Source organism: Heteronotia binoei, chromosome 1 (assembly GCF_032191835.1).
Source record: "Heteronotia binoei isolate CCM8104 ecotype False Entrance Well chromosome 1, APGP_CSIRO_Hbin_v1, whole genome shotgun sequence".
Classification (NCBI taxonomy): domain Eukaryota; kingdom Metazoa; phylum Chordata; class Lepidosauria; order Squamata; family Gekkonidae; genus Heteronotia; species Heteronotia binoei.
This window is the reverse complement of record NC_083223.1, coordinates 219,889,204-219,912,041: the sequence shown is the minus strand read 5'-3', so window position 1 is coordinate 219,912,041 and position 22,838 is coordinate 219,889,204. Positions and strand designations below refer to the sequence as shown.

Genomic DNA, 22,838 nt, shown 5'->3' with positions numbered 1-22,838 from the left:
TGTACCTGTTATTCTAAATATGGAAATTAGTGTATTCAAATAAAAACAATGAATATACCACTATAACAATATTCAGTGTTATACAGACTCATTTTTGGTCCTCTTCCTTGGGAAGGAAAGGGTAATTCTGTGACTAATCCGAAGAAGTTAGTATTATTTTATTCAATTTGTTTTAAAACATTTCTATCTCACCTTATGTCTTCCAATTCCATGATGCTTACTCTCAGGAAAATGGTTTTGGAATTTCAGCCTTAAAATCATACATGCATCCAAAAAGACTGGTTTGTTTCTTGAAATGTATGACCCTTCCCCCCCAATATAGTATCACCAATTGAGCAAGTTTGGTGTAGTGGTTAAGTGTGCGGACTCTTATCTGGGAGAACCAGGTTTGATTCCCCACTCCTCCACTTGCACCTGCTAGCATGGCCTTAGGTCAGCCATAGCTCTGGCAGAGGTTGTCCTTGAAAGGTCAGCTGCTGTGAGAGCCCTCTCCAGCCCCACCCACCTCACAGGGTGTTTGTTGTGGGGGAGGAAGGTAAAGGAGATTGTGAGCCGCTCTGAGACTCTTTGGAGTGGAGGGCGGGATATAAATCCAATATCATCATCATCATCATCATCATCATCATCATCATCATCATCATCATCATCATCATCATCAATTGCATTGGAAATGCCTCCAAGTTTCCAAATAAAATCGTACATCAGCAAGCCCTGATGGACACAGGAAGCAGTTCATGTGGTTCTTGACCTAAGTTATTTTAACATTATTGAGAAAAAAGATCTTTTCATCCATAGCATTATAAATGAGACAGCTCTGTATATAACAGCAAGTAGATGCACAGGAAGTGCACTATTTTTTTTAAACACACACACATACCGCCCCCCCCCCCCCCAAAAAAAAAAAACTTTTGCAAGGCTGAATCATTTTTGGAAGGAAAGAATCTAGTTAGCATACCACAGCTTGGTATGACTCAATGCAATGATGATGGGGGTGGTGGAGAAAAGAGTACTCATGATATTTAGCCTGAATCAAGGGAAGAATTAAAAGTCACAATAAACAAAGCATTGGTGAATGAATACAATGCACCCTGACGTCAATCTGCTGCGTGTTTCAACATCCTCACAGCCCATGGCAATAGTGGGAAAACCCATAATGTGATGGTATCAAGACACAAGGCAATTCTTACTATAAAATGATGGAATAGGACAGGAAGAACTCAGCAGAAGACCTTAACAGGGGTGATGCAGAATGACTAAAGAGCTGGCTTGCCAGTGCTTGCAACCCCAGTGTTATTTCTCTTCCTTTATACAGGGGCAGCTGTTTCTCATAGTAGCTCTGTGATTAACATATAACTAACAATTTCACCCTGGCAGAAATGGTGTATTTTCAGCAAAGGAGTTGATAGCATCCCTCTGCTTGGCTCCAGTTAGATGTAACCTTTCCACCACTCCAGTTCCCAGTTGTCTTTGGATCCTCAATTAGATTTCTAGTTTGACAACAATGCTGGTCAAATACAAGATGTTGTTACCCTCTTACTCCCTGGAATGGTGAGAGACCAAAATGCTTAATCTGTAACTTCAAGAGAATTCACTTTTCTACACAGACTTCTTGGAAAGGCTCTTTACCAGAGAGAGCTTGTGTAAGGATTACAAGGAGGACCACAAGTTGCTGTTGAGGACAGACCTGATACAATTAACTGCTTGGCACCAATGGGCTACTGCAGTCACAGGTTACTGTTCCCAAAGGGCTAGAAATTCAGGAAGTCCTACTGCAAAGGAACACTGTTAAAAACTACCTGTTGGTTGCTACAACATAATATAGCATCTAAAAACCACATATGCTTTTTTAAAAAAAGATGTGGATGAATAAGTAGGTGCAATAAATCAAAAATATTTTTTTTTAAAAAAGGAAAATCACTCCATATTTTGTGGATGGTAAACAGATGCTGGGGATAAACAACAGGAATTGGCTGTCTCATCATGCCCTGCCTAGGGGTAGTTGGCTGCAAACTGCTAGAGCCAGAGTACTAGATAAAATAAAACTTTGATTTAATACTGCAAGGGCAGTTCCTATGAGGTTAGGCACAAAAGCACTCCTAAAAGCAAACATTTCAATGGGAGGGATAAACTGAAGCACAAAATGCACTTCTGTGGGAGGAGATCTGACCCCTTCAAAGGCAGAGATGTAGTTACAACTGTGGACCAGACAGAGGAGAGCAGGAAGGAAAACAGTGTGAATGGCAGGAAAAGTGAGGGAATAGAATGTGAATTTCAATGTCACTTGAACTTGAGTTGCCTTTAGCAGAGAAAGGAAACAGCTCATAGCTCACCCAGCTTTTATTGTGGCTGGGTTCTTAAAGGGATTATTATTACCTCTAGTCATTCCCAAATCATTTTCTAATTACATTTTGTAACCAATGTTACATGCATGCTCCTCCTTTGACAAAGAAATATTAGAAACAATAGATTTTAAAATTAAGGTCTCCTGTTTGTGGTTGACATTCAGTAGTGCAAATAAGTAGTTATAATGTTGTGTCTTCTGAAAATAGCATCAAAACCCTAAATAAATTCTGAAAGAAAAGGCTAGAGTTTCAAACATTAAGGACCATTGCTTCTGTGAACAAATGCAGAGCATTATCCAGGAAAATTTTAATACAGGTATGATGAACTAGATGTTTGAGAAAGGCAAATCAAAGATGAAGAGCCATTTCCATTAAGTGAAGAAATCATGAGCTGGAAAAAAAAATTTCATTGTGTTCAAAATGGTCTTGTTGCAACAATAGCAGCAGGTTGTGAAGGTAGATATTGATAAGGAATAAAGAAACAATGGAGCATCTTGCAAGATAATAAATTAACAAGACACAGTATCAAAGGTTTTGCTTCCATAAAAGTTTTTAAAAGCTTTATTTTCACATGCTAGTTATACAAGGTTTTATTTTAAACTTTGGGAAATTCTTGTTTTAAAATTTTGGCAGTTTTAGAACGGTCAAAAGAAGTTTGTGATGTGCACAGATCTCTGTTGGTTCATGACCTCTGCAGAGAGCTAAATTGCCATCTTCTTCTGTTGTGGCACTTATTAAGGGGAGGGGGGAGTTAATTGGAATTCTCAGCTAGTTTCATGAATTTTATAAAATTCAGATTTGAATCTCTGGGCTTTTTGTTATACATTTTATTGTGATTTCAGTATTCCTTCATCTATTCAAAGCACATTTCAAAGACCGTTATATACCATGAGAATGCATCATACTTCCAAATATCCAACATCAACATTTTGTTTAAGCTACCAATGGACTGAGACAATTCTGACTAATAGTTGAGATGATCTGATGCACACATGCAATGAAATTTTTTACCAATGTATTTTAATTGTCCGACTTTCATCCAGGCCATGGGACGGAGACAGTGCTGGTCGCCTTGGTGGATGACCTCCAGCGGCATCTGGATCGAGGCGGCGTGGCGGTGCTGATGTTGTTAGACCTGTCGGCTGCGTTTGACACGGTCGACCATCGGTTACTGGCCCGCCGGCTCGCCGACGCAGGGATTAGGGGGTCGGCCTTACAGTGGCTCTCCTCCTTCCTTGATGGTCGGGGACAAAGGATGGCAATTGGGGGAGAGCTGTCCCGGAGGCACCCACTAGTGTGTGGAGTGCCACAAGGGGCAGTTCTCTCTCCGATGTTGTTTAACATCTACATGCGCCCCCTTGCCCAGATTGCTCGGAGGTTTGGGTTTGGGTGCCATCAATATGCAGATGACACCCAGCTCTATCTATTAATGGATGGCCGACCTGACTGCGTCCCAGAAAACCTGGACCTTGCATTGCAGGCCGTGGCTGGTTGGCTCAGGCTGAGTGGGCTGAAGTTGAATCCAGCGAAGACGGAGGTCCTTTGCTTGGGTCGCGGTGCCCCGGGAAGGGAAATCCCCTTGCCAGCTCTTGACGGTGTGCTGCTGAAAGCGGCCCACAGGGTCAAGAGCTTGGGGGTTCTTCTGGAGCCTTCATTATCAATGGAGGCACAGATAGCGGCCACTGCCAAGTCCGCGTTTTTTCATCTCCGGCGGGCAAAGCAGTTGGCCCCCTTCCTGGAGCGCCGGGATCTGGCAACGGTGATTCATGCTACGGTCACCTCGAGACTGGATTACTGCAACGCCCTCTACATGGGGCTGCCCTTGTGCCGAACTCGGCGGTTGCAGCTGGTGCAGAACGCGGCAGCTAGGTTGCTATTGGGGCTCCCAAGATGGGAGCACATGCAGCCAGGGCTGCGCGGACTGCACTGGCTGCCAGTAGTCAGCCTGAGCCCATCTCGGAAGAGCAGCCACGGCGAGCGGAGAAGAGGCGGCAGCAGTGCGGTGGCCTCGCCCGCTCCGCCTCTGGGATGGAATCGGAGGGGGGGGGTGGAGGCGGGCCGGGGCTGTGGCGAGCCACGAGTCTGGGTCCTAGAAGGGCCCAGATTCGCGGCTCGCCATACTCCTGGCCTGCCTCTGCCCTCCCCTGGTTTTGCCTGTGCTGCTGCCGCCTCTTGGCTGCTCCTCCGAGATGGGCTCAGCCTGGGCCCATCTCGGAGGAGCAGCTGTGGTGGGTGGGGAGGGGGCGGTGCGGTGGCCTTGCCCGCTCCGGGATGGGGCGGCTCGCCATGCTCCCCGGCGCCGTTTCCCCCCTCCCCCCATTTCTGTTTTTTGGGGGAGCAGGGGAAGAGGGTGGAAATCCTGGGGTCCCCCGCCAGGGCGGGAGGGTTGGGAAGCCTAATCACGGCTTTACTAGTTCTGTACATCAGTAGACTAGAAATGAGGCAGGTCTTACATATAAACATGACTGTAAATGCAGAAGCTGAAATTAAATGCTCAAGTACTCCAAGGATCTCTCTGTAGGTCACCAGCCCTGTCCACGTCTGCAATGTAATACATAAGAATAAATATTCAAAAGGACAGCAATCTTGTCTGAATTAGAGATGCTGTAAAATTTACTGTGAACATATCCAAAAGTTGAACTTTCTATGTTTAAAAGTAGCAATCAGAAGTGAGCCAATAACCCAGTCTGTTTGGTTGCTACCATACACCCAAGAATGCTTCCTAAACTGGTTTGCATCGAGTTTTCACAAAATTGTGCACGTGCAAGGACACTGCTGATTCAAACTGTTTGGTGTCCACTAGTAGCTCTAAGAACTACTTAGCAAGGCTGCCAATTCTGGGTTGGAAAATTCTTGGCGATTTTGGTCCTGGTGCCTGTGGCAGATATAGTATAGCCATTTTCTTCAGGGGAACTGTCTTTGTAGGCTGGTGATCAACTACAATTCCAGGAGATTTCCAGATCCTGTCCAGAGGTTGGTAACCCAACTACCTAGTCAAACACCGAACAGTAGGATTTTATTGAAACACAGCATTTATCAATGACTTATTTATATGATTTATGAGTAATCCCAACTGGTTTGGGATTAATCAGGTTTTCCAGAACTGCACAGACACTACTCATTCAAACCAATTGTCATCCATTAGCATCACTAAGGACCCTTCAGCCAAACACTGAAGGGCAGGACTTTTATCAAGACACAGCATTTATTGATGATTGTATTATATGATTGTTAAGTGATCTAATTGTCTATTTAAGCTATTGCCAGCTGAGCAGAGCAGCTATGCTGCAAGGACAGATAGGTAGTAGACCTTAATCAAGGCTGGGTGAGAGAACCTACATGCATGAAAACCCAGTTGCACTGTACTGCATGGTTAGTAAGGAATACAGCTAGTCACAGCTAGACTGATGAACTGTCAAATTGATCATCAAAAAAAATAATGCCTTTGAAAAGGTGATTGACAGCAAGGAAACACATTACCACGGACTTACATTGCAAATTTATGAAATACTTCTAAAAACCCTGAAATCTAAATCTTTAACTTATAAGTCATCTTGGACTCATGATTGTAATGCTGCTATAACTGAACATTTGCCACTCTTTGCTTGTCAGGCCATCCTTACATCCTTATGATACATGAAACTTTAAAACTTCAAATTATTAACCCATGGGTATCTCAGTCCCAAACAATTAGCTAAATTCTCAACATCCAACTTCTCTCTGCGTTGGAAAGGGTGTGGTGACACAGTTTCTTTTGCACATTGTTGGTGGAAGTGTCCATTTCTTGTGGCTTTCTGGAAAACAGTTCTTGAACAAATTGCTAATATAACTGGTTATAAAATTCCATTTCAACCTCTAATAATTTTTCTTCGATATTGGCAAGATATGATGGTCCCTACAAAAACAGGTTTCCTACCTGTAACTGATGATCTTCGAGTGGTCATCTGTGCTTTACTGGACAGAGGCTTGACGACGTCCTCGGTATGGGTCTACTTGGCGGCCATCTCGTCTGAGCATGCCCGAATCGATGGACATTCAGTCTTCACCCACCCGGATTCCAAAAGGCATGGCGAGACTGTACCCCATGGTGCGGGTGCCTGCTCCGGCTTGGGACCTGGCCCTGGTGCTTTGGGCGTTAGCGGGGAAGCCGTTTGAACCAATGGCCACCTGTTCTCCCCGGCTCCTGGCCTGGAAGACAGCGTTCCTGGTCGCTGTTACATCTGCCAGACGAGTTGGTGAGCTGGCGGCGCTTCGGTAAGATGCCCCTTACCTCGTTTTCACTGCTGAGGGGGTGGTGCTTCGCCCTGATATCACCTTTTTGCCCAAGGTGATTTCGCCCTTTCATCTCAGCACGGAGATCTACTTGCCGGTTTACTTCCCCTCTCCGGCTACTGAATCTGAGCCTCGTTTGCACGGCTTGGACGTGAAGAGGGCGCTGTCCTTCTGTCTCCAGCGTACTAATCCCTCGCAGAGGGACTCTAGACTATTTGTATCCTATGCGGCATCCTCTCTGGGGCAGAGGATATCCTCTCAATGGCTGTCCAAGTGGATTACGGGAACCATCCGGCTGTGTTACCTCCTGTGTAAAACGCCTCTCCCTGGTCCGCTTCAGGCTTATTCCGATGGCAACCTCGGCAGCGTTTATGAAGGGCGTTCCCCTTCAGGACATATGCAAGGCTGCCACCTGGTCATCAGCACATACCTTTGTATCTCACTATGTGCTGGACTTGCGGCTACGCCGAGACTCCTCCATGGGCTGTGCCGTGCTGCAGTCTGTCTCCTGTTGATGGACCGTCGCACCCTCCTCCAGGTAGGACCTGAGCTTGTTAGTCTCCCATCAGTGTGATGCACAGAGACCACGAAGAAGATAAACAGGTTTCCTACCTGTAACTGATGATCTTCGAGTGGTCATCTGTGCAGTCACACTACCCGCCCTCCTTCCCCGCTGCTGCCGATCCCTCTTGGGGGGTTTATGTGGCGGCCAGAAGGAACTGGCGGGATGTCCGCTCCCGTCTCAGTGAGCATGCGCAGTGGGGCTTCTGGGCATGCGCACTGGGACGTCGGCGCGGAAATCCGCAGCTTTGAAGTTTACCGATCAAGATCGGCACTGGCGCCTTCTCCCATCAGTGTGATGCACAGAGACCACGAAGAAGATTCAGACCTTCTTTAATTAATAGCTTACTAATGGCAGCAAATACTTCCATAGTTTAACTCTGGAAATCCAACATGACGCCCTCAATCTCGTTATGGTTTACAAAAATATCGGATCAACTGATTATGGAAAAAAATCACAGACCAAATAGCCCAATTAGACATTTATCCTAGATCTACTTCTTTTGAGGAAAAATGGTTCCCATTTCTGGAGTATGTTTCAACTCATGACATTCTGAAAGGCAGCCTAACTTATAGATGGATCCTCGCTCTATAAATCTTTACAGAGAGAGAGAGAGTTAGCCTTTCTTTATTTTTATATATCTCTCTCTCTTTCTTTATTTTCATTGGATTTGGGATAATGTCAGACAGTAATTTCATGTCATCATCAAACAGTATTTTGAATATCAAACCATGGTTAGTAACCTAGGTTACATGAAATGAGGTCATTGTCATATTGCATGGTTCTAGTTGAACAGTACAGGATTTATTGTGCTTATATGCTCAGTAGTTTCTACTGGACGTTGCTTACATGATTCTTCATATACATGTTCTGTATCGTCACCATAGCTTACAATAAAGCATTTGATTTTTTTTTTAAATCATGCCTCTGTTTGCAGCTGACAAACAGGGCATAAGCCAAACTGGTGGGTGTTCATTCATCCCAAGTCTTAATCTATGTAATGACATAATAAGGTATATAGTATTCTTCCTGAAGTCCTATAGTGGTGAGATGCAGGCATCCATTTCCCAGTGAGGTGGCAAATTGTAAACCCAACAACACTAAGATAGGTATTTTGCACATCTTCTGCAGTGCATGGCCAGGTAACAGTACAAAATATGTCACACATATAAAGCTCACTGGAACTTGGAGAAGACAAAATGTGGCTGTTTTATGTAGCAATATATGTTTCACCAACACCACTCTGGAAAGAAAATTTCCATAATAAGCAAGTCTACAGATCTCAGAGTGCATTTGCCCATTCCTTTCCCACCTACACTTCTTTCTGTTTTCCAGAAAGTTCAAGGTGATTTACAGTCTCATTTGTTTTAAATGCTTATAACCTGTTTTGCACCAGAATGGACCAAAAGCATCATCCCAAGAACAAAACCCTAAAATTCTATAACAATACGGCCAAAATCTATACCACACACAAACAACAACTATACAGAAAAACTATCAATTGTCAAATGCCCTCCAAAATGCCATGAACGTGGTGTGTCAGGAAGGCTGTTCCACAAAACAGAGAGACCGCCCCCCTAGTTGACCTTGCTTGCCTGCATGAGGGAATGGTCAGAGTTGGTGCTGTGGTGACTAGAGTTGTTGCATATGTTCATGCCTGGAAAGATGATCCTTCAAGTATATGGAACCCATGTCTTGAAGGATTTGAAAGTAACAACCAGGAGTTTTAAATAGAACTTAGAAACAATCAGATAATCAAAGCAAATATTTTAAGATGAGTAATATGTGCCAAAGCAGCCAGCTTCAGATAGTAACTGAAGTGCCACATCCTGCATCAAGTCTTCAAGCTGTCTTCAAGGGGAGTTCCATACAGAACATGTTACAATTATCTAGCCAGTTATCTAGTGTGTGTCAATATGCATACATAAATTAAAACACAGAATACTAAAACACTAATACATAGACTCCAGATCCCACAGGGCTTTTCAGAGCACTGAACCAAAAACAGCCAACCAGTGAAATTGTTTCAGAAGAAATACATTAATAGGGGCTTACCAAAAAGTGGCTATATTTTGCACTAATTCAAAGGCAGCGCCACATAAGTCTGTTACAATGAATATAGGAATCTTCTCTGAGTCCTAATACACTTGTTTGATTCAGGACCATGAAAGTAACTTTCATGGATTATAAAACTGAGAGCTTGTATGCAGCCTGAAGCTACAAGTAAGAGATCAAAAATAAGAACAAATTTTAAAAACCCAACAAAATCAATACAATCTAATAATACAGATGACCACAAGAGTTCAATATCGATAAAAATGCAGTAATAACAATTCCAGTTCAAAGGACTTGTTGGGACAAGATTACTCTGTGGTGCTGAAACCACATTATTAAGGCTCCTTCCTAAACTGCTCATTAATATGAGAAGTCTGGAACCACATGGGAGGAACCCACACCATTGTTTTCTCCACCTCAGCATCAGCATATGGTGTAACTGAGTTAAATGTGTACATGGGACAGAACTACAACATAGCCTGGTGTTTCTTCTATTACTCCAGAATTACTCAAATGGAAAGAATAATGTTCAGGGGGCAGTGTAGTTCAACTCCTTGTGCATACACTGGCCCTTTTACTGTAAGACAGTTAGAATCTTTACAGTAGTATAAAGTACTTAGAGTTGAGAAATGTAACTTAGCATTAAGAGCTGCACTGGTACGGAGCACATATACACAGATCATTGAGGGGATGGGATGTGTGTGTTGAGGAATGAAGTTACTTCCCAAAAGAGATCCTCTTAAGAGACAAGTGATGACTGCGTTAAGTTAGAACTAGAAAAACCTGACTTCAAATACACAGCTTGCCATGAAGCATTCTGGATAAGCTTGAGCCAATCATTCCGTCAGATAATATATTACACCATCCTGAGCTCCTTGGAGGAACAGCCTGGCTGAAGTAGACCACAGAAGTTATGCTGGTCTCTAAAAAAGTTTTGAACAGGATTTGGTAATATGAAAAGCATCTTATATATTATCAGTTATGCATAGTCGCTAAAAAAAAATCAAATAGTCAATGGCAAATGTGGAACTGTTCTTTTTCAGCAAATGTCTGGTGTAATATTTAAAGAAATATTTCTTTTATGCTAAAAATAACCCTTGTAAACAGGCTTTGATTGATTCCCACTGTCAGGATGTGCTCAGTTCCAAAGGGCTAGAACATGTTTCCACAGATGTTGGCTAACTTCCTTTAGTTTAACTTCTTGGAATGCAGCTGAGAGTTCTCTTTGCAAGAGCTAATGACTCAGGTGGGATCATAATCCAGAACTCCATAACCCCACATAGAGAAGTGTCAGTCTTAATTCATGTACATTTAATTTGTTTAGTAAGGACACTTTTTACTATCCTACTCAGTAAGTGGCAGGTTTCTGATAAAAGTGCACAAATTACATGCCCCAGGCTGGTCTAACAAACAACATTAATTCTAATGAGTATGTGGAAAGCTTGCCATGATGTAAATCCAGGATGTGCATTTGGATATTAAAGAATCAAATGTGAATAAAAATATTAATCAACATCATTTTTATAATTATTGAAAAATGAATGACTGTAATAATCAGAAACCTGGGATCTGGCCATTACTCTGGTGGATGCCTGCCAGCCTACAGTATAATTATTATTGACTTAGGGAATTATATGTGCCACCGCTACAGAAACCTGATTCAGATCAAGAAGGATAGTTCAGATAAGAAGAGAAAGAAGAGTAACTCAACAGATACATAACAGAAAGAGACAGGAAGCATCTATCACTACACCAGGGATGCGGACGTGGCTCAGTGGAAGATGGAGTTACAAGGCATGCCCTGGCAACCAGAGGAAAACTGTGAGGGATGCAGGGGTGTCCATTAGCAATAGTGTGATATTGTGTCTGGGGAAAACTGTGATCTCACACATCACCTGCCTGATGGACTTTTATTTTTATTTTTCTCCCATAGCAGCTCCATGAGGCACTGGGAAATGGGAGCTGAGGATTTCCTGCTCCCACTAGGGGACAGGCAACCCTGGTGGCAGACAATCTGCTTTGCATGCGTTTAAAAGGATAAGGAAGTAGGTGATGTGAACAACCTCTATTGAGACTCTGGGGAGCTCAGGTGGGTTGGATGGGATGGGTCTGTTTCAAACAAATTGAAAGTGCCCAGCTGGGAGGAACAAATCTTTTCTCCCTTGCATTGTTTACCATAGTGTGCTCCTCCATTTCTTTCAGAATCCCCCATCCACCCAGTCTCACTTTTGGGACTGGGATAGGAGATAAATGTTTAGCTGACTGAGACAGGATGGTTCAGGTTCAGGATGATGCATCTTCTACATATGCATATATTAATTCAAGTTTAGATCAATCCAATGCATGCTTGTTTGGAATGAGTTTCAGGACTTTCCTACAAATGAACATGCCAAGGACTGAAACCTTAAATGCATGTCAAATTTAAAAACTGCCTCTGACTAGCACTAAGGTTAAGTAAAAAATAAACAAACAGCAGATACACTCCTGAGAGAGGAATAGGATGCTATTTTTTCATGCTTCTTAAATGATCCTTGAATTTTACAAGATCTTGTAGCATCCATATACACTTTATCAACAGGTTCATTTTTTTTTACAACAATATTCCTTAAAACCATACAGAAATGTTATTTCCCCTGTACCAACCATTCCTCACTGGCTTTCTGGCGCCACTGATTATCTCCTCTGAAACAAGCTTAGGTCAGATCCCACGTTGCCTCCCTTTTCTGAAAGAACTTCCTGTCTGCTTCCCTGCTCCTTCCTATTACTTTTACCATCCATTGCCCAGAAATAACTCCTCACTAGTTTCCTCCACCTGCTTAAATAAATGTAAGGGGAAAAAGAAAAGATGGGGGAAGGGGAAGACTTAACTAAAAAAAGCCTCCCATGTGTTATGTTTGCTAAGAATTGTCTCCAGGATAATGATCAAAATAGCCTTTGTTTGGTAAGCTTGAATTCAAGGGGCCTTGCTCTAGGCCTTGCTCATGGGGAAGTAATGAAGTTTACCAAACAAAATTACCTACTTTGTTGCCTCAGAATTTTACTTGGGGTTATGACATTTTGTTGGAGGGAAGAAAAGTTCTAAACTTTCTAGAGACTCCTCCATTTAACAGATGGATAGGCTTGCCATTCCCCAGTTGGGGGGTGGGTATCCCCCCCCCAACAGCAATGTTGTACAATGTGCCTATGTCACCTGGAAGTGACTTGGGCATGCTGGGGGTGACGCTCTGGCTTTGGGACAAAACTCTATGGTTCAATGGTGATTTTACCATAGAGCTTTGCCCAAAAACCAGAGCACTGCCTCCGGCTTGCCTATGTCACTTCCAGGTGACATAGGTATGGCATATAACATTATTTCTGGTGAGGTTGGCACATCGGGGGGGGGGGTACTTGGGGCGGATGGAGTTTGGGAAGATGTGAAGTCACTTCCTGATGCTGTAGGCTGCCTCCTGATGCTGTAGGCTGTAGGAGAGCCAGTTTGGTGTAGTGGTTAAGTGTGTGGACTCTTATCTCGGAGAACCGGATTTGATTCCCCACTCCTCCACTTGCGCCTGCTGGAATGGCCTTGGGTCAGCCATAGCTCTGACAGAGGTTGTCCTTGAAAGGGCAGTTGCTGTGAGAGCCCTCTCAGCCCCACCCACCTCACAGGGTGTCTGTTGTGGGGGAGGGAGATAAAGGAGATTGTGAGCCGTTCTGAGACTCTGAGATTCAGAGTGGAGGACGGGATATAAATCCAATATCTTCTTCTTCTTCTATGGAAAATCTGGTTCCTCTATCTCAAAAAACAGCCCCCAAGAGCTCCAAATACCCACAGATCGATTCTCCATTATACCCTATCGGAACCAGTCTCATAGGAGTGTCCAGCAGACATTCCTCCTCGCAACTTTTTAATAACCCTGGAGCAGGGGAAGGCCTCCAAACTGGGGGATCCCCTGCCCCCACCTGGGGATTGGCAACCCTAGTGAATCAGGCCTTATTTTGTTGCAAAATGAAAACAGGAAAGGTAGGCCAGCTAATGACTAAACAGATACTGGTCACTTCCAGGATCATTCTAGTTGCTCACAGATTTCCTTTGTTAGTTTAAAATATTTGTGGTCAAACTGAGCGGTTTCTTCCAGGTAGAGGTGCCAGCTCCAGTTTGGAAAACATCTGGAGGTTTTGGGGATGGAGCCAGTTTGGTGTGCGGACTCTTATCTGGGAGGACTCGGTTTGATTCCCCACTCCTCCACTTGCGGCTGCTGGAATGGTCTTGAGTCAGCCATAGCTTTAGCAAGAGTTGTCCTTGAAAGGGCAGCTGATGTAAGAGCTCTCTCAGTCCCACTTACCTCACAGGGTGTCTGTTGTGGGGGGGGGGGGGAGGTAAAGGAGATTGTGACTGCTCTGTGAGATTCAGAGTATAGGGTGGAATATAAATCCAGTATCTTCAATATCTTCTAAGACAGCAGGGTTTGGGGAGGTGAGGGACTTCAGTGGGGTATAATGCTACAGAGACCAGCTTCCAAAGGTGTCATTTTCTCCAGGTGAACTGATCTCTATTGCCTGGAGATCAGCTGTAATCCCAGGAGATCTCCAGCTGTCACCAAGAGGTTGGCAAACCTTGTTCACAGGAAAGGGCGGAATAGAAATCAACTAAATACATTTTAAAAAATAAAACTTATACTCAGTGTTATGATAGTAACACAGCATACCACTTTCTAAGCAGTTACAAGCTTCTAAACCCTGTCCTTGGCAACTCCATTTAACATACCTTGGATACTAGAGCTGGGAAAGACTTTACTCTGCAGGGCTCGTTCAAGGTTTTGAAAACCCAAGCAAGATACACTCATAGCTCAGTACCTGATTGCTAGTGGTGTGAGTCCAGGAGGCAGTGCCTGTTGTCATCTGCCCTGGTGGCTGCAGTACTAACCCCTGCGATATATTGGTGCTTTCCTCACTCTGCTGCTTTTAGCAGTTGCTTAGGTGGAGAACAGGCCCTATTTCTTTGCCAGAAACCTTAGAGCAGGGGTGTCAAACTTATGTGTTATGAGGGATGGATTTGACACAAATAAAATGTGTGCCATAATATGTAATCTCAGGTAGTGGAGATGAAACTTTATAAAGGACACGGACAAACACAATTAAAGATTTTTTTTTTTAAAAAAACTTGAAATAAAACATGCTTAAAACACTAGCACTCTTGTAATATTTTGTTTATTTAACAGTCTCTGGTAACTGAAGTCGCTTGCTCTGAATTATTGCATCAAAATCTGTGCTGTGCTGTAGCAATCTTGAATAGAAGAAGAAAAGATTGGATTTATACCCTGCCCTTCACTTGGAGTCTCAGAGGAGCTTACAATCTCCTTCCCTTTCTCTTCCTTCAACAGACACCCTGTGTTCTGGGTGGGGCTGAGGGAGCTCTGAGAGAACTGCCCAACAAAACACAGCTTGGCGAGAACCATGAATGGCCCCTGGGCACCCAGCAGCTGCATGTAGAGAAGTGGGGAATCACTTCACTGCACACTTAACCACTACACCCAACTGGCTCTGTTCAGTATGCTGTATGCTGTTTGGGTGTGTATCTGTAAATTGCAAACCTAGTTTTGATTTATTGACATTCATTACAGAAATCTCATGGTCAATACTTTGAGCCTGTGACCCAGAGGAAAATATGAATTATAAAATATAAGCATTGCGAGCTTTTGTACATAAGTTGCTTCATGTGCTGGTCAAGAACATGTGAAGGCACCATGACACAGTCTGAGGGCTATGTATTTGTCTACAAAACTACAGTGTTCTGCTTCCCCAGATAAATAACTATAACTCCTATGAAACTACAACTCTATGCAAAAGAGGAAGGGAACCCAATTGCACCCAGAAGAGCTCTAGCATAACAAGCCCAACAAAACACACATACACTCTCTCTCTAACTGTGGCAAGGCAAAAAACCCCTACCTTGAATAAAACCTCATTGGTCTTAAAGGTCTTTGTATCTCTCCAATGCAATTGAGGTTACTCGGCAAAGTAAGCTCTCACTCTTTCCCTCCCTCCTCAGAGACAAGGACAGGGAGAAGCCTTAGCCAACGGAAGGAAGAGAGACTTGGCTCAGTAGCTCTGCTGTGTGATTGAGAGAGTCCGGCAAAGCAAACTCTGGCTCTCCCCCCCCCCCTCTTCCTCCCCAAGGGAGGCACTTCAGCCAATGGAGGAAAGAGAGGCTTTGCTCTGTAGCTCCTGTGCAATTGAGAGAGCCTGGCAAAGCAAGCTGTGTCGGAGAAGAAATTCAGAGGGACGGTGGCTCAGTGGTAGAGCATCTGCTTGGGAAGCAGAAGGTCCCAGGTTCAATCCCTGGCATCTCCAAAAAAGGGTCCAGGCAAATAGGTGTGAAAAACCTCAGCTTGAGACCCTGGAGAGCCGCTGCCAGTCTGAGAAGACAATACTGACTTTGATGGACCAAAGGTCTGATTCAGTATAAGGCAGCTTCATATGTTCATATGTTCAGAGAGAGGGAGAAGAAAGCAGACAACAGCCATTTGTTTGTGGGATGCATACAAACCCTGTAGGGGTGGGATGCGGTCTGGGGGTCACATGTTTGACACCTCTGCCTTGAGAACTGCTGCCAGTCAGAGTAGACAATACTAAATTAGCCAGACCAGCAACCTGACTCAGCAAAAGGCAGATTTATATACAAATGTGCTGTTACATTTGACATATTGCATTTTCCCCTGGGACTTGGGTTTCAGAAATTCCAGACAACAATTGGAAGAGGATGTATTTCCTTTCATCCAGCCTGTTTAAAAGTGTCAGAAGTCACTCTAATTTTAATATTCAATAGATTTTTATTTATTTGACTGACTGCTGGAAATTCTATCTTTCCTCCCCACTCCATGCCTTTTATACATAGCAGAGAGAAAATGAATAGATGAACCTTTCCCCACAGTTTCAGCTCTACATACTGAAAAAGGCCACACCTTTAATTCTAGCCATTTCACTGTGAATGTGCATAAACCCTGCAAACAGAGCCGGGGAAAGGTAGCAAGCCTTCAAGTACACCATGCACAAAATGGAAACAATATTCTACAGCTATTGTTTCAGTTAGCTTCCTGAGATAATAATCTCAGTCAGTCCACCAGACTAACATGTTGATGGCTTCCTTCCCAGAATTCTCGCCCATAGCTGCCTACTGTGAAAATCAAAGGGAAATGGGTTACTAAGTAAAGAAGGGATCATAATAAAGCAAAATATGGTATGTTGCACTCTTTTGAACTCCAAGGCATGGGACCAACCTTTCCGATCACAGAGCAACACAAAAGACCAAATCCAAACCATTAGGTGACTTTTATGCAAAATGAATACATGGGCTTTAGACTTCCTAAAAATAGTATAGAGGAATTTAAAATCCAGGGCCAGGAGTTGAATGCTTTGATTGTGTCAATTAAACATCAGTGCATCAACTTTTTTTTCTGAACTTTTTCTATTTTTTTTTCCTTTTCCTGTAAATGTGAATATACATACAAGAGTTTTTACTTCTAAATAACATGCACTCCACCCACATTTACACACAGTCCTGAAATCTGCTCACATCTGGGGAAACCCCTTTGCAGGTCTCAAATAATGGCAGAATTGCAGTGTTGTCCAAATAAAGAATGTGCTGGAAAAATCAACTCAGACAGATCAAGCTTAGGAAAAGATAAACTTTGAGAGAGGATGCTCTTGAAAGAATAGGAAATAATGCAAGCCTGATTTTGTTATTGTTGCAATCCAAACTGTTTAATTTCCACCCCGTTTAAGCGCTTAGCCTGAAGGATGATGAAATCCTTTTATTCAAGATGATTTAACAACTGCCATTTCAGATACAAGCAGCATTCTTTCCAAACAGCAAAGGGATTAATAGTTTACTAATTCATGTCACTAATAATTCCTGGGTGTGGGTGGTGTGTGTGTGTGTGTTCCAATGTGGGATTGCCACAGGTCATGAACAGAGAAATCTGGTAGTGATGATAGACTTCTACAAGAGAAATGTGGCCCCATCCTTTGAGGGTCACAAGCCAGGATATGCTCCTGGAATATTTATTTATTTAATACACTACTTTCTTCTCTATAATTCCTTTTCCTAAACCAGAAAACTAGCACAGCAAGGAGTAATGCAGGCTATGGCCTTTCTCCTTAACGTGCAGAAAGGTGTGATGGCTGCTGATTTTCCTGATGGAACATCTTAAAAAATGGCATCCGCCAGCCTGGAGTGGTGCTTTACCACCAATCCACCACCTCAGCATTCTCTCCCAAAGCAAGATTTAAATGAGATGCTGGCAATGCAAAAAGAATTCAGTGGTGTGACTTGGTGCTTGCCCTATGTCTCATTTAAACTGGATTGCTTCATGTGAATCATGTAATTAGTTAGTACACCAGAGATACCAAGTCTGGGAGAGTGATGCACTGGCAAGCAAAGGCACATGCTTTGTGTGGGTAGAAACCCCATTTAAATGAGATACACAAAGCTGCACAGCACAGGTGAGTTCTTTTGCTCATTACCATCCTGTTCATACCAGGTCCTCCCGTGTTTCCTGCATAGATCAGGCTCAGGTTTTAGGTGGGCATCTACCCAATGTTAGCAAACAAAACTTGTTACTTCCAGATAGCCCAACAGATGACTGGAAGTGTAATCCTGTACCCTCAGAGAAAAGAATGGAGCATGTCCCACATGGTCCTATTGTACCACAGTTCCCTTTCTCACCGACTGCCTACAGGTATGACATGCAATTGCACTTCCCTTGTTACTCAGCAGTCAAGGACCCTCACATGTCTTAACCATCAGCAGGGCTTTTTTTTGAACAGGAACGCAGTTCCAGCTGGCTTAGTGTCAGTGGGTGTGGCATAATATGCAAATAAGTGCTTGCTGGGCTTTTTCTACAAAAAAAGCCCTGACCATCAGCATCTAACAACTCTTCCTTCCCTAGTGCACAGACTACTCTCAGCAGATCCAAGTGAAGAGTGATGTATGCAAGGCCTAGGAAGAGTCAGCAGCTTCAGGATGCCACAGAAGGGTGTGGGAAGCCCCACGGAATCACAGCATATTCAAAGAGCAGTAGTGTGCCTTAGGGATTGTTATAATTTGCTGCACAGATTCAAAGATTTCTGCCTATTTTCCAGATGCCACTTTCCCCTGCTTTTCTAGTTCAGTGTTGTTGTTTTTTAAAAAATATCACAGAACAGGCTTCATAATGAAGGTCCAATATGGACACACCTAAGAGTTTCTTGGAAAAAATCTGGTGTAAGCCCAATAGAGGTCAGAATGCCTTAAAAGGAAGCTGTGCATGTACAACATTCTTACTCTTTCTGGCTTCTAGGAGGATGAACTCATTGCAATTAGAGTGCTTGCTGGTATGGTTTCAAAAGCTGATCTGCCACACACATTGTAATTTTGGTACTTCTAGAGTGCAGAGGCAGTTTAATATCTGCCTATGTTGTAAACAAATTAGTGTATGCAAAGTAGTGTATGCTGATGCAACTGATGGGTATTTTTTCACTTCTGCCTGAGCAGCAACCATTGATATGAAGCCAAAATCCCCAGTTCCTTTAGGAGACATGGATGGGGAGATACTCATGAAATACAAATCCATGCTGAATCTAGCTTTCCATTGCACAAGGGCAACAAAAAAGGGAACTGAGGAGTGCAAGAAGTGGCTTCGCTTACAAGCACTTACCTACAAGCAATTACTTGATAAAAACCTGTAATTAAATACTTTAACATAAAGATTGCATGCATAATCAAACCATCTTATCAATTTCCATTTTGGCTACTCTGTGATGAACAATGTGGGTGGCCTCTTCTAAGCCAGAATCTCCATTTCCTTTTTTAATCAAGGAAGTTCATCTAGTAGACTAGACGTTATGAGGCAGCAGTATCTGGGCCATATGCTGCATGCAGTGTCTTTTGCTGTGTATAGAAATTTGCAGGTTATACAGAGGCAAGATGAAGTGGTACTGAATTTTCAGCAGTATGTAAAGCAAAAGTCAGAAGTAAAACAAGGGGCAGAAAACTACACATAGCGAACCTACCGCAGATTTGTCTCCCTTCACACCTTTCCCCTCTTCTTCCCCCCCACAATATAGTAACTAGTAGGGTTTACAGGCTAGTCATGACCAGCAGTGAGGCACATGTAGTCAGAAAGGCAGACTGTATATGTATAATCTGGTTTAAGCAAGGCCTTTGGACTACCCAGCTGCCTTCTTAGTGTAGTTGTGCAATCATGTTTTCCCCTGTCAAATTGAGATTTGCTTGTTCCAGCATGGAAATCTTTTGTGATTTATAAACTTTGGTATTTTAATTAGGATTAAACTCTTCAAGCTTGAAATCTTTTAATTGGTTTTAATTAAAATTATTCAGGTTTATTTTTAGATGTACCTTTGGTGAAGCAGTATCAGATTTTCTGCCTTTATTCTGCTATTTGGCAATACATTTATTTACTTAACCCTGCTGTTACCTCAAAGGTACTTAGGATGGTGTACACAGGGTTATCTAACCTTGCAGATTGTGAATGAGAGCAGGAGATTTTTCAAAGGTTACCTAGTGAGCTTAATGGTAGAGTGGGGATTTGAACCCAGGTCCCATAATAACAAACTCAATATTACATCATGGTTTGCTTATAGGGTTGCCAGATCCCAGGTCCATCCAGAGGATCCCCTGGTCTTTGGGGCTCCAAACTGCCACCAGCCAGCTGGCTAGTGGGGGAAACCTCACCACCAAACAAGGACGTTGTTGTGTGATATACCTGATGTGATGACAGCACTTGGAAGTAGCAATGTTGCATGACAACGCTCTGGTTTGGGGGCAAACTCTAGAAGTTTTGTCCAAAACCTAGAGCATTGTGTGTGACATTGGCAACATGATGACATCACTTCCAGGTGATGTCATTATTTTGTGTGTGTAGCAGAAGATTCCAGGAGCAGCTCCAGGATTCCCCTACCAGTAGCAAGGTAGAACCTGGCATGTCAACCCTATTTGTTTGCCACGGTAGATGTTGAAATGTATAATGCAAAGTTTTGAAAGTGATAACTGACAGTATTCCACAATATATACTTTCTCTTTAACCTTCTCTGCTTAGGAAAAATAGTGCTTCTCCTATAGCTATGGTTTGCAGTTCATTTTTAATGCTGAGTCATATTTTAAATTGAGAAAGCGCTGAACTGGCAGTGTTGGCCTCATCTCCTGATTCATGCATGAGCCCAGACAAAGATAAAGGGCTTTTTAACCTCCTCCCACTCTATGAACAAAATCAGTTTCTTGGGCAGAATCCTATCCTTTAAACACTCTGGGTGGGAAAGGGACGGAAGAGTCTTTTGTCAGAGTAAACAGTGAGGCCTTTGCCAAAAGAATCACCCTGGGGTGCAGTGAGTTGAAGACCCCTTTGGCTGTGTCTCAGCTCATCTGGAAGAAATGGGTTGAGACACACAATATAGGAAGATATTTGAAAACAAGGTTCCAAAAGGAGACATCTTTTAGGGTTGAACTACTGCCCTGAACCACGGAACCTTTTACTGTATCCATTAGCTAATCAACCAAGTTTTGCTTGCAAGGCTTACCTGAAGACAACAGCTTGTGTGTCCGCAAGAAACTGATTGCAAGACGCATTATAGAGGCCTTGTCCAGATGTGAACTAATATTGTGAGGCAAAGGCAGTTCATGGGCCAGTTCATAGAATACTTCAGTCTCTTTGCTTCTTCTGCACCTTGCAGCATCCCTTGATTTCTCCTTCCTCCTTTCAGAACTGCTCCTATGTACACAAAAGGGGAAAAATAATATTGAGAAAGAGATAATACTCTTGAAGAACAAATCTATTTGCTCAAATGCGTCTGCTTTAGTTGGATGATGTGCCATAATTAGATAGTTACAATGTGACCTTATTCACCACTCAGTTATTGCAGTGTGAAAAATACAGCCACCACAGATCAATCACTGCAGATGGAACTTCCATGTGAAGCTACCTGATGTGGGGCCAGACCGCTAGACCTTTTTAGCCCCAGATCGCATACTTCATTCTAAGATGGCATTCCAAGGTCTTTTCTGCTATTGCAGCTACCAGAGGTCCTTCCAGAGGGAGATATCAGGGACTGAATCTGAACACAAAGCATGTGCTCACTTATTTTGCTAAAGCTCATCTTCTGAGGAGTTAAGCACACAATATATTTTAATACAGGCAGTTCACATATTTAGCTATACATCAAGGGACACCAGATTTTGCATTTAAATCACAAGAGAGAGGCTAATCCTGGTAGTGCATGGACATTCTTGAAAAATGAGGTTGGCCAACAGGAGGAAAAAAACAGATAGATTATGTATTACTTGCCAAAGATACCTTTCCCTCTATTTATGTATTATATCCTGCTCTATTCCTGCTCTATTTTGCTCTACTCAAAATGGCTTACCACAGTTTTTCTAACACAGTTTTTCTAACATATATGTTCATAAAGATCTGACAAAGGCCAAATAAAATGAAATGGCCAAATAAAATGAAATGCAGATAATGGTTTAGAAAGACAGGAGCTCTGCCTAGCAGACAGAATGATCTTCATTCCAAATTCTAGAGCAGTGGCTCCCAACCTTTTTGGCACCAGGGACCGGTTTCATGGAAGATAATTTTTCTACGGACTGGGGAAGGTATGCTGGTTTTTTTGCCACCCCAGGCTGCCCCCCCTGCCCACCATGGGGGTCTTTAAATGAGGACTAGATGAAGGTAACTGTCACAATGCCCCTTCCACCAACCTGGGACCCAGACAGATGAAAGAAGTGGTGCTTTGGAGCTAGGCCACACCACCTCTTTCGTCCGCCCAGGTTCCAGGCAGGCAAAAGGGGTGGCGAGGCTGCTCTGCCTCTTTTGGCAAAAGGGGTGGCAGAGCTGCTCTGCTCCACTCTGCGGCCTAGTTGCTTACAGACCACAGACTTGTACCAGCCCACAGCCTGGGGATTGGGGACCCCTGTTCTAGAGCATCCTTTCTTTCCAATGCTAACTGGAAGCTGTACTGGAGCTATGATTTCATGTGGAATTTGATGTTGTGTTTATAATCCCCAGAATATTCCTGCAGCAGCCTTCCATAAACAAATGATCCCAAGTCTCCACAGAAGTTGCATCTGGTTCCATGGACTTACTCCCTATAAAATGTGTTTAGGAATGCAGAGTTCACAGTGGATTGTATTGCCTGTGGCTACCAGCTGTTTTATTTGTTCTTTGCTACACTTTCAAGTAAACTATCAACACTAAACAAACTACTGCCATAGCATTCAAAGGTGTTTTTTTTTTAACAAATCACCACAAACATGGTCTTTAAAACACAAGAAAACAGCATGGAAAACATTGTAGCATAATTATTTGATGATAGTGACATTGTTTGGGTTCTTCAAAACAAAGGGACAAATGATGGTAATTCTGCCCTATCTATGGTGGAAGACGTGTTAACACCGAACTATGTAAGCACTATGTAATATAGTACAATCTGCATGGCTTCCTTCATCTGGAACTCAGATGATGGAAGGCCTCCTGGCCAACTCACATTTCTACCACAACTTATTTCTTGACTCTTACCCCTTTAGTACATAAGGACTCATAACTGAGTCTGGAACACCTTAAGCCACCGTCATT

At 43.1% G+C, this 22,838-nt stretch overlaps 1 protein-coding gene across 1 annotated transcript in view; it reads right to left on the bottom strand.

Annotated features, from left to right (window-relative positions):
- Positions 1-22,838, bottom strand: part of LOC132577921 (endothelial PAS domain-containing protein 1-like) — a 192,300-nt gene that overhangs the window by 46,726 nt on the left and 122,736 nt on the right. Inside the window, exon 2 of the mRNA XM_060247714.1 lies at positions 20,785-20,975. Coding sequence (XP_060103697.1) covers positions 20,785-20,975 — 191 coding nt within the window. The remainder of the gene's footprint in view (positions 1-20,784; positions 20,976-22,838) is intronic.